Source organism: Eleutherodactylus coqui, chromosome 5, assembly GCF_035609145.1.
Source record: "Eleutherodactylus coqui strain aEleCoq1 chromosome 5, aEleCoq1.hap1, whole genome shotgun sequence".
Classification (NCBI taxonomy): domain Eukaryota; kingdom Metazoa; phylum Chordata; class Amphibia; order Anura; family Eleutherodactylidae; genus Eleutherodactylus; species Eleutherodactylus coqui.
The window spans coordinates 172,307,723-172,320,089 of record NC_089841.1 but is presented as its reverse complement, the minus strand read 5'-3'; the positions used below and the strand labels follow the sequence as shown (position 1 = coordinate 172,320,089).

The 12,367-nt window shown below is 44.7% G+C and overlaps 1 protein-coding gene across 2 annotated transcripts in view; it reads left to right on the top strand.

Moving 5' to 3' along the window:
* The window catches only part of OSGEP (O-sialoglycoprotein endopeptidase), a 29,865-nt gene that overhangs the window by 5,439 nt on the left and 12,059 nt on the right, over nt 1-12,367 (top strand). For both annotated transcript variants that reach the window (XM_066603727.1, XM_066603728.1), the window contains exons 4-8: nt 150-325; nt 2,077-2,172; nt 2,325-2,374; nt 6,366-6,444; nt 11,468-11,533. In XM_066603727.1, coding sequence (XP_066459824.1) covers nt 150-325; nt 2,077-2,172; nt 2,325-2,374; nt 6,366-6,444; nt 11,468-11,533 — 467 coding nt within the window. The remainder of the gene's footprint in view (nt 1-149; nt 326-2,076; nt 2,173-2,324; nt 2,375-6,365; nt 6,445-11,467; nt 11,534-12,367) is intronic.

Genomic DNA, 12,367 nt, shown 5'->3' with positions numbered 1-12,367 from the left:
CCCTGGCTGTGTCGCGGAGGGGATGAGATTCACCAGAGTACCAGCATGTTAAAGTAGCCAGCATTTTAGTCTTGAGTAAATAGAAATAATAGCTGCTAAGCAATGTTTAATAAGTTCTACAATAACTTCTAACTTTTCCTACTATGCAGGGCCCGGCATGGGAGCTCCTCTGTTGTCAGTAGCCATAGTGGCACGTACAGTCGCTCAACTCTGGAAGAAGCCACTGCTTGGCGTGAATCATTGCATTGGGCACATAGAAATGGGGCGATTAATTACAGGAGCCCTAAATCCCACTGTGCTGTATGTAAGTGGAGGCAATACGCAGGTAAGTCCTTGAAGGCAGAGTAACGCACAGGGCTTTCTTACAGATGTCAAACGTATATACCTCATCATAAACAATATTGCAAAAAGTGCATATAAATGAGTTGTCTTGTCAGAAGCCACCTCTTCCATATTAGCTGGAGAACAACAGACAATTCATCTGCAACAGCCATAGTGAAGAATTACATGGTGAAAAATGTAATACATGGATGGCTTGAGTCCACCATAAAGGGTGTTCATGAATGGGCATATAGGGCATTTATGGGCAGATATCTCCATGACACAAGCCCTTTAAGTTGGTGACCTTTGTTATCCTTTCCCCATGCTTGGCTAAATGCACATATTGTTTCAGAAAATGCTTTAGAAAGTGTCCATAAGATATAATGGGTCTAACATGTCAAGAGTGCCCCTTTTGGCATCCGTTCAGGTGGTACCAGCAGTCATACCTCCCATACGATGGGAATCAATGTGCGATCCTTACAGCTGTGTGGCATACATCAGAGTATTTCCCAGTATATAAACAGATGATAAGCAAAAAATGAGGTGTGATCTAGGGGAACATAAATGGCTGCATGGCTTGACTGCTAATAAGCTGTTTCCTCCTATTTTAGGGTCAATGTCATCACTTTTGAACCCCCATAACCTAATTTTGGGGCATAAAGGGGATTGAATGAGAAGTTTGCAGAGGTTTCTTTCATGCTCACCAAGTGCCCCATTCCAGCTCTATGTTCTAGCAGCTTGCCTCCTTCTGTGCCTGCATTTCAGGGTGCGCTCAGTGAGTGTGAAAGCTACCGCCCTGAACTCCTCATTCCCTCACCTTTTGAGCCCCATAACGTAGTCTATGGGGCTCAAAGATGATGACATTGTCCCTTTAACAACTATAGTCTTAACACCCATTTAGACACAACGATTATCACTCAAAATTCGCTCAAAAGACAGCTTTTGAGTGATAATTGTTGCGTGTAAAATTGCCCATCTTTCAGTTTTCTGCCGAACGATAAATTTCAGTTCGGCTTGAAATCAGTCATTCAGCAGAACAGCTGATAAGACAGACCGCACGCCGTGTTCTGCCCGGGGAGCGCTGATTACAGCTGATTGCATTGTCTCAGCTGTTTTCAGCTGTCAGCCCTGTGGCAAATCAATGAGAATTTATTCAGAGAACAGTGGGTGGTGCTCTGAATAGATTCAGCTTCGGGTGGCTCACAGGCTACTAATTGGTACTAATAGGCATTAGTTCCAATTAGTAGATTATGCAAAATGATCGCTCCAAAGCCCTCTTTTGAGTGATCATCTTTGTGTGTAAATGCACCTTAATTCAGTTTTCAGGCAGCGTATCTCTAGCAATCATAACTAAGGACGGGAGTGCTGTCAGAAATGAGAAGGATAAACTTGAAGATGGCTGCATACTTTTAATGTTTTGGGTGTTGGAATAAAGAATAGTTTTTATATCTATTCATGACAGAGTGCTTTTTGAGCTGCTGCTATCTCTAACAACCAGTGTTTCTCAGATAATTCAAAAGACAGATTTTATTACCAAACTAAGGGCAGAGAAGGTTCAGTGAGACTTGGGAGGATTGAAACGCTTCTTTACTGTTTCTTACTGCCATTATTAACTATATTTTGCCAAAAAGAAGAATCTATATGCATTTGATTGTAGAAGTTAGTGTGTATATAAAGTTGGTACTGATAAATAGGAATTATGTAACATTAACATAAAAGTCATTATTACATCTGTCAAACTCAATGTCGTCACAGGTCATTGCATATTCGGAGCGCCGCTACCGGATTTTTGGAGAGACCATAGATATTGCTGTAGGAAACTGTCTGGACCGCTTTGCCAGGGTTCTCAAGGTATGATAATGAGAACATCTCATACAGAACGTCTTACTGTTAGGATGAACAATCATTTAACCCTTTAAAATGCACACTATTTACTAATTGCCTAATGAAAATATTTATTAGAATTAATACTAAATTGTTTTATATTTCTGGTTTTGTCCAAGATTTCCAATGACCCGAGCCCTGGCTATAACATTGAGCAGATGGCTAAGAAGTGAGTATGCACTGAGCTGTATAGGCACATTGGTACTATAATTGTTCACTGCCCTCTGTAATGAGGGAACTATTTTCTTGTAGTTTAAAGGGGCTTTCCGAGACTTTGCTGTTAATAACCTGTTGATTCAGAATAGGACATCAATAGTTGATTGGCAGAGATGTACCGCTTGGAACCCTCAGTGATCAGCTGTGATGGGGACATTGCCAGTGCAGACACTGATGGCTCTGTCCACTTTGCAACTGTCCGGGTTGGTAATTCAGGCACACCTCCCATTGAATTCCATAACAAGGTGGATCCGGAGTTGTCAGATTTTGTCTCCATCCGAATTGACAGTGGGTCCGATAACAGTTGATTGCCAGGGGTCTCAAATAGTGGAACCCCGCTGATCAACTACTAATGACCTTAAGGGTGCGTTCACACGAGCGTAGGCGTATTTACGTTCGCACGAGCGCAGTGTATAATCGCCGGAAAGAACGTTTTTCGCCTATCACGACCAGAGCTAGAAAGCGTATTTTCGTTTGTTCCTACTTTTCCAACGGTCTTTTCGGCCATCGAATATGCGTTGGCGCGTATTTCGGTCGCATATGTTCCGTGTTTTTTTCGGGTTGCCGTTTTTACGCGCCGTAAAATCGCCCGTGCGAATGAATACATTGGAAACCAATGCCTCAGATGGTCACGTTTATACGATTGGGCGCAAAAACGCGCCGTTTATGCGCTCGTGTGAACGCACCCTAATACTGAGGATCACTCACCAGTAGCTAAAGGGCCATTTACACGGGACGATTATCACACAAATATACATTCAAACGACCAAAAATTTGCGATAATCGTTACGTCTAAATGCAAAAATGTTGCTTACTATTCGTTTACTTTTCGTTATTACCCACTTTGAACCAGCATAAAAAATGAAGAATGTGAAGCGCTGAGCGAGAAGTCAGCAGTGATCTGCCTGTCTAAACGTTCTGCATGAGCGCTAACAACCTAACGACATTGGTGCTCTTGCAGTGGATCAGGATCACTGAAATGAAATAGTCTATTGTCCCTTCCTTTAACCACTTCCTGACTACATCACGCAGTCGTGAAGGGGTGTATGAAACTAGTTCTGGAACAAACCGCACTCGATACCTGGTTATTCGCTGTTGTTGATAGCCTCAGGCAACCGCTGTAATCAAAGTTGGCTCCAATTGCAGAAGTTAAAGGGGATTGAAGCTTAATGGGAATGAAGCCAGCACTTCCACTTCCTGTGCTGACTGCTGATGACAACATCTGGCCTGGACGTACAGTTGACTCACGAGGGTCCCGAGCAGCAGACCCCCATCCACCAACTATTGATGACTCATCCAGAGGATAGGTTATTAGATCAAAAAGCCTGGAATACCCCTTTAACTATTTAGATGCCGTGGTCAAACGATCTCGCATCTAAACAGCCAGCCAGGGTGGCCTCCAGAATTCTATTGACTCCCACAGGATGCACTCTCAGGTGCTGATGGGTTTAGCATGGCAGCTCGGAGCCTAGTGAAAGCTCCCAGGGCCTTCATGTGTAGACCACTATTACAGCATTAAATAACGTGGATGCCTAGGAAACAATGAAAATTACTATTTACTTTATTACTGCAATATTGTAGTACAAGAAATCAAGTTATCGCAAGATTGGAAAATTGTAGCAGATTTATTTATCAAGAGGTACTGGCTTGTTAATAAAATTGTCGCACCTCTGGTTATTTGTATATGTGAAAAAAAGTCTATGCCTGCTATGGGCCATTGTTAATTTGTAACATACATATAGTAACATAGTAAGATAGTATGTAATGCCAAAAAAAAGACACACGTCCATCCAGTTCAGCGTATTTCTGGTGGGAATTAAGTTTGTCGGCCCACAGAGGTCCACCCTTCCCGCTAAATCCTACACACTTTTCTCGTCATTTTTTGTCAGTGACAAGAGAAATGCAAAACACCCAAAAATTACAAATTTTTGCAAAAATAAGGCTCCTGCCACTCCTGTATTCCATTTCTGAGGTGTACAACCACTAATCAATTCCCCCATCCGTGTGCATTGCATTTACTAGTTCCTCTTTCCTACCTGCAGTTTTGGAATAGGATGCCATTTTACTTTTCACCTCAGGGTAAAAAAAAGTAAAGGTTAGAGATGAGCGAGCACGTTCGGATACAGCAGTTACTCGAGCGAGCATCGCTCTTCTCGAGTAACTGCTTACTGGTCTGAGGCTCGGCGGGGGGTGGGGGTGAGCGGCAGGCAGCAAGGGGTGGTGGGGGGGGTGAGTGAGAGAGATCTCTCTCCTCCCCGCTATCCCCCACCACCCACCGCCCCTCCGAGCCTGCTTGGACCAGTAAGCAGTTACTCGAGAAGAGTGATGCTTGCTCGATTAACTGCTGTATCCGAGCGTGCTCGCTCATCTCTAGTAAAGGTCTTTTTACACGATTATACCAGAGCTGCATAACAAGCACTGATGAGATCAGCGCTAATTTAAAAGGCCTTTACCCAGGCCGTTGGGCTTTATATTGTGATGGAATAATTGTTAATGCAGTCGTTGTACCCCAATGCAATATTATCGTTGTTGGCACACAGGGAGATGTGCTGTCATCAGCCTGTGAAAGGTCATTAGCTTGTTCATTAGCTGATCTGGTACAGCTTCACAGGGCCCGGCGACTGAGCAAATGAATGTGCCTACTGATGTGCTTTCCAAGTCATTGGCCCGTATAAATGTAACCTTTAGACTCTGCCCTGTGAGCCGAAATATTATCGTTAGAGGCGGCTTCCTTTCTATACAGTCTCATATCATCTGACCTTTAAAACTGACCCCCGAGCTAGAAACGTATAGGGGTTGTCCAGCTTAGAAAACACATCTTCACATACCTTATTAGATAATTCTGAGTAAGGCCTCATGCCCACGGCACGCGGATTTCCACAGCGTAGGACCTGCGTGTCAGTGCGAAAATTATTTTTAAATGCTTGCCAGCGATCGCAGATGCGATTTTTATTTCATTTTTTTCTTGCGCGGATGTACGCAGATGAACTCCAAATCGTCTGCGGGGGGGGGGGGGGGAATCACAAGCCCAAGTGTTTGCCTTCCCCTTCCTTCCCACCTCCTTTCTTGGTCTCCAATCAACCAGAGAGGTATCTACCTACAAATCCGCATTTGGTTTGCAGATGCATTTCGGATCGCTTGCTTTCATAGAGATCTATGGAGCCCATCTGCGCGGAATCCGCAATAAAATGGAGCATGCTGCGATTTCTTTTCCGCATGGGTCATCCGCAAATCAAATCCACCGGTGTTAATTGAAGTGCGGACTCACATGCTTCCCTATGGGTGGCTTGAACTGCAGATCGTCCGCGTGGATTTCGCAATTCAAATCCACCCGTGGACATCGGGCCTTAATAGAATAGAGCTGGGAATCCTCGGCTTTTGGCCAGAGTGGAGAGCGGTTACAAAGAGTGTCTCTCGCTCTGGAGGACCTGTCCTCTCCTGCATTACACAGACAGCCCATTGATTTGAATGAGAACTGTGTAATGCTTTCTTTTCCCTGTGGTGGCGCTGCAGATAAATTGAACATCTAATGCTAGGTTTACCCACAGGTTGCAGGTGATTTTGGGGGGTTTCAATAGGGGGACACTTTGTGTTCAGCTTATTGTCAAGGCACCCTTCTGTAAAAAAAAAATTGTCTAAAGCAGAGAAGCCCTTTAAATTGGCCATACACTTAGATGACTATTGGATGATCATCTAATGAGTATTGGGTTGTCTTGACTTTCTGCCATCATTGGAATGGGTCTGGCGTGTTGTCAGAGGAGTGTGACGGTAAGTTAGTTGCCTCTCCCTATCCAGAACACATAGAAGCTCGGCTGAGCCAAGCATATATTTGTATGGGGGGGTCTGGAGGAATTGCTGCAGCCAATAGCTTTGTAACTGTGTGTGACCAGTTTAAGATTACCTACTTATGTAAATGTAAAGGTTTCGCTTCATTTTCGTCTTAGGGGCAAAAAGTTTGTGGAGTTGCCTTACACTGTGAAAGGAATGGACGTGTCCTTCTCCGGGATTCTGTCGTATATTGAGGTAAAACATGTTTCCATATTTTCTGAGAAATGAACATACATTTGTGTCAACAGCATTAGGCCATAATTTTGCCTCTGTACACCATCATTGATACAAAGCTATCTGTATGGGATTGAGGCGTTGACTTTTAGCTTTTAATTCAAGGGATTTAACAAAACTGTATTTCATTAAAGGGATATTCCAGGACTAACATATTGATGACATATCCTTGGGGTGGGGGGTCTGCCACTCAGGATCACCGCCAAACAGCTATTTAAAGCGGCCACGGAGTTGGTGTGAGCATTGCTATTCCTTCACTGCATGCCAGGCATAACGCTGTGCATTTCATAGCAGCTGTGCAGGCGCTCGGACTTAGCTGCTCTCAGGCCGTGTGACCAATGAAAGTGATGTTACAGCCTGAGAAGAGCCACGTTTAGGGTCCTTGTCTTGCAAGTCCCTACACTAGCATTGTAGAATAGGCAAAATGCGGAGGAGCTTGCAGATGCGCAAACTACTGATGAACAGCAACTTGCAGATCTACCTGGACTTTTGAGGTGGGTTGTGAGCTGGTATATTTTGGCCAAATACTATCCTAATGCCTGGCATTTATCATAATCTTTGCAGGAAGCAGTCTGGCTTTAACATGTTGTGAGTAGTAGTTGATCAGTATTTTGCACCCATGCAGCCTCCTGCTAATAGCATTTTACCTGCTCTATATGCTGCTGCTAAGTGGTGCTCATACCCGCTCTGGTATCTCTGGATCAGTACGTATGGCCGCCATCTGGGATTTTTTAATAGATTTACCCCTTTTTCTGTGATTTGTAACATCTTAGGAAGTAGAGGACTGTCTTCCAGTCACCTTTAACATGCTGTGATAATGTTTACCAGACAATCTCATCAGGGAAATGTTTATATAGGTCAGATGACAAGTATTTCACTTGTAGATCAAGTCAGAATGTGTAAAGGTAACTTCACACGGCACCGTTATCGCTGGAAACTGCAAACCCAGGCCTCCGACAGGGCATTGAGCAAAACATTGCTCACTTGTCAGAGTTGCTTGGCTTTTAGCAGAACTGAAAACAAAACGACTGTCAGGCCTTGTAAATAGGCAGGCATTCAACTACTGTGTTGCCCCGAAAAGACGTCCCTGTCTTATATTACTTTTTGCCCCAAAAGAGGCACATGGTCTTATTTTCGGGGAATGTCTTATAATACTTACCTAGCAGGCGCTGTCCAGGTCCCTCCCGCTGTCTCCCGCAGTTCCGGCAGGCGCTGTCCAGGTCCCTCCCGCTGTTTCCCGCAGTTCCGGCAGGCTTCTGTGCAGTTCTCAGCGCCGACAGAACATCGCTTGCTGGTAACGGTGTTTGTAAACCCCGCTTCCAGCAAGCAATTGCTCTAATTGGTTCTCGAGCACTGTGGCTCAGCCAATCACTGTGCCACTTGATGAACCAATCACAGCCATTCAATGAGATGGCTGTGATTGCTTCATCGAGCGCCGCAGTGATTGGCTGAGCCGTGGCGCTCGAGAACCAATTAGAGCAATTGCTTGCTGGAAGCGGGGTTTACAAACACCGTTACCAGCAAGTGATGTTCTGTTTGCGGCTGGTAACTGCACAGAAGCCCATCGCAGTGCAGTGCACGGTGGGAGTGACCCAGACGGTGCCTGCTAGGTAAGTATTGTTTTTTTTTTTTTCATGTAGTGTAGCTAGGGCTTATTTATGGGGGAGGGCTTATATTTGAGGCCCCACTCCCCTACCTCCTCCAGAACGAATATCACAGTAAAAGACAGGAGCGATGTTAGGTGGTAATCCGTAGGACAGCTGTCAGGTGCTTACATACCCAACAGTTGTCCACTGTAAAGCCTCATGGCCACGGGATAATTGTCATTTTAAATCCGCAGAGTTTTTCCCGCACGCGGATCCGCGCCCCGTAGGGATGCATTGGACACCCGCAGGTAGTTAAATACCTGCGGATGTCATTTTCCCCTTCAGGCGCGGATTGCGTGGCGGGGAAAAAAAACACAACATGCTCCATTTTCGTGCGGGTCTCCCGCGGGGACGGTCCCGCAGGCGTCTATTGAAGCCTATGGAAGCCGTCCAAATCCGCGGAACACCCGTACCTGAATTAAGCTTACCTGTCCGGACACTGTGGATCTTTCCTTTGTCGCGGCCGTATCTTCTTTCTTCGGCCCTGCGGATGTGCCAGGTACATGCGTGCGGCGTGCCGAGAACATCCGCCGGGCCGAAGAAAGAAGATCCGGCCGCGACGGAGGGAAGATCCGCAGCGTCCGGACAGGTGAGTATAATCTTATTTTCAGCCTCATGTCCCCGGGAAAGGAGGGACCCGCTGCAGATTCTTAATGGAGAATCCGCGGCGGGCCTGATTTTCCCCGTGGACATGAGGCCTCAAAATTGATTTTTACTTACCTGTCCAGACGCTGCGGATCTGCCGTCCATCACAGCCGGATCTTCTTTCTTCGGGCTGGCAGCGTTCCGAGCGCATGCGCCGTGCACTTTTTTTTTTTTAACTCCTGCTCTCCCACGCTCCCGCATCGGAGAGCAGAAATTCAGCTGCGGGTGTGCCGCGAATATGGACTGCTTCCATAGGCTTCTATGGAAGCCTGCGGGAGACCCACAGAAAATAGAGCAAATACCATAGGTATTTACTCACCTGCGGGTGTCCAATACATCCCTATGGGCGCGGATCACGCGTGCGGGACACCCGCATCTATTTCCTAAATCGATTTACTGCTCTGCTTAGCCAGAGCTACGGGTGCGAGCAGCCCTGGACAATCAGAAAATGGTTAAGGAAGATGTTAACATTTAAGGAAATGGAGCCATAACTTTAATAGACAGCTTGTATAGTATATGATGTGGTACTTATAACTGTCAGCGTGAGCGCTGCATAATAGTAATTTAATGAAAGAGTGTGTTTCATTTCCAGCGAGGACTGAGTATATATAGAACTTTTTCTCATTTAGTACATGTCAATCTTACCTTGGCTATGTACTCCAGACATTTTATCTAGAAGATTCAGTCAGTCTGCAAAGCAATGAAAAATGCTAACTTTATTCTTCATAGTCTGACTGGATCCTGTATTAGAAAACCCAAAAATTAATGTCCAAGACACGCCTGCAGAAATTTATCATTAAAAATAGTTTATTGAGAATTACAAATATAATAAAAGCATTTAAAAAACAGAACATAAAGGAAATGCAGCATCAATACAAGGAGATCCATCCCCCTAGGTCACACATATAGGAGGTTCCCAAAGAAAATCATGCTTATTAGAGATGAGCGAGCATACTCGCTAAGGCAAACTGCTCGAGCGAGTAGTGCCTTATGGGAGTACCTGCCCGCTCGTCTCAAAAGATTTGGGTGCCGGCGGGGAGAAACGGGGGCGGGGGGGATCTCACTCTCTCCGCCCTGCTCACTCCCGCAACTCACCGCTCTCCCCAACGGCACCCGAATCTTTTGAGACGAGCGGGCAGGTACTCGCATAAGGCACTACTCGCTCGAGTAGCTTGCCTCTAATGCTTATATAAACATACCATAGGCGCAACCAATCTCAATGTCAGGCATATAGTAAAGTGTTACCACGTAACCGAGGATCTGGAAATCCCTGCGCCCCGAAGCACACGTTTCGCACTTAGCTTCGTCTGCGGAGCAATGAAAAATGCTAACGTTATTCTTCGTAGTCTGACTGGATCCTGTATTGGAAATGTACAGATTGCACTGCTTTATTATTAACCACAGCATATAATATCCCGCCACTGCCGCTCTTATTGATTGCTCTATTTCTGTTCATACCTTTGTTAAGGGTATTGCAAGGGCGATGAAACAAGAATCATGTCTGTTGAAACACTACAAAATTAATATTTCTAAACGTTGCTTGCTGATTTGTATGACCTCAGTAATGAGAAGCTCTGTACCTTCGTGGAACCCTTTTGCTGACAGCGTGTACAATTTTGACATTTATATAGGCCCCCTGCACACGGGCGGGATTTCCCACAGAATTACCGCCCATGCCCGCTGCCATAGGATTGCATTAGATAACGCAATCCTATGCACACAGCCGCTATTTGTTCGCGTGAAAACATCCTGGCATGTTCTATTTCTATGCGTGTCTCGCAGAGGTCTGCACAGAAACGTCACTAGTGACCCGCCGGCTCTACTCTGCGCACGCGCCGGCTGGGGCGGCAGCTGGCACACAGCGCAGAGAGGAGACATCGGGAGCGGGTGAGCCGCAAGTCTCTGCAGGGGCACGGGTCCGCATCCTGCTGCGAGAATTCTCGCAGCTGGATCCGACCCGGCTGTCTGCAGGCGACCATAATCATATTATACCCCATATTCATATATTTTCTGAAAGAAGACATCATGTGCAGAGTTCATACATATCACATACCACATATGCACGTATCTCCTTGTAATCAACACAACTGAAGACAGTAAATATCTGCATGATCCAGATGCAGATAAACATTTGAGAGCTAATGGACCAACGTCCTGATTAGATACAGGGGTAGATTATATGTTGAGCTGTTCATTTTCTCATACAGTGGTGCCTTAGGTTAAGAGTTTAATTCGTTCCGTGACGAAGCTCTTAACCCAAGACACTCGTATGTCAAAACCAGTTTCCCCATTGAAATAAATGGAAAATGCATTAATCCGTTCTGCCATTCCTTTCAATGGGACTGCCATTTTTTTGATAATGAGTGTATATCAGAAAAATAACATATCAGTGAGGGTCTTAATTGCATCAACATTCCGATGAAAGTTCATGTTTTTAGGGAGGTAAACCCCAGTCAGACAGCTCTGGCTTATCTCCCGGTGACCATCATCTGTCATAGAGAAGTTGAGCCACCCCTATATACATTAGGTAGTCATCTGGCCCCGCCGTTATTAATTGGTTTGGATGACTAATGTCTATGAGGACCTTTATACTAGTTTCAGTATATGTTTGTTAAAATGACAGATCCACCATACAGCATTATTTGTAACTGAAAGATTAATGTTCTAGTATGTTTTTCCCATTTTCTTGGCAGGATGTTACACACAAGATGCTCTCATCCGGAGACTGTACACCTGAAGATCTCTGCTTCTCTCTGCAGGTTAATGCTGCGATATATCTGTAATACCCGTATTAAGAACAAACCTACCTATAGTTTTTACAGTTACTATGTCTATTTATGCTTAGATGAAGGTATATAGTTGCACATGGTATTGTCATAGTGGTTCCGTTATACACCCTATATCTATAAACTAACTTTCTCCTATAGCATACGTGATCTCTAAATGTGGTAGATATCATGATCTTGAATATAATTTGCAAATCAGAAAATTACTTATATTTTAAAGTGTAACTAAAATTGGCTTGTCGGATGTACTGATCGGTGGGAATCAAGGTGCTGAGACCCCCACTGATAACTAAAAGAAACAAGCAGAAGCAATCAGCTGAGCACTGTGCCCATTCATTCAGCTATTATCAAGAAGGAACAGGCGCAGTACTCTGCTGAGAGCTTCCGCCTATTCCTTTTAGCGATTGATGGGGTCTTGACACCTGGACCCCAACTGATCAGTATTTATGACATTTCCCTATGACATGTCAAGTTGGTTTTTTTTAAGGTTTATGTAAATAAACTTTTTAATGTAAACATAGATTTTTAAACTTTTTAAAAATGTTTAAATCTTTTTGTATTCACACTGTACTAATAGCCCTCACACTAGGCTGGCACTCGCTGTTCTGTAGAGAAGACTTCTCAGTAGTCATTCCATTATGATCACATGCAGGATTATAATGAAAGGTAACACCTTTATTGTAGAGCTGGAGGTAGATAACACAGGATACACCATAGGTGATGGTCATAGCTCACCTCCTCCACTTCCCTGCACAATGACCTTGGCACATAACACAGAGCCTACACACAATACTCTCCCATAGTTAT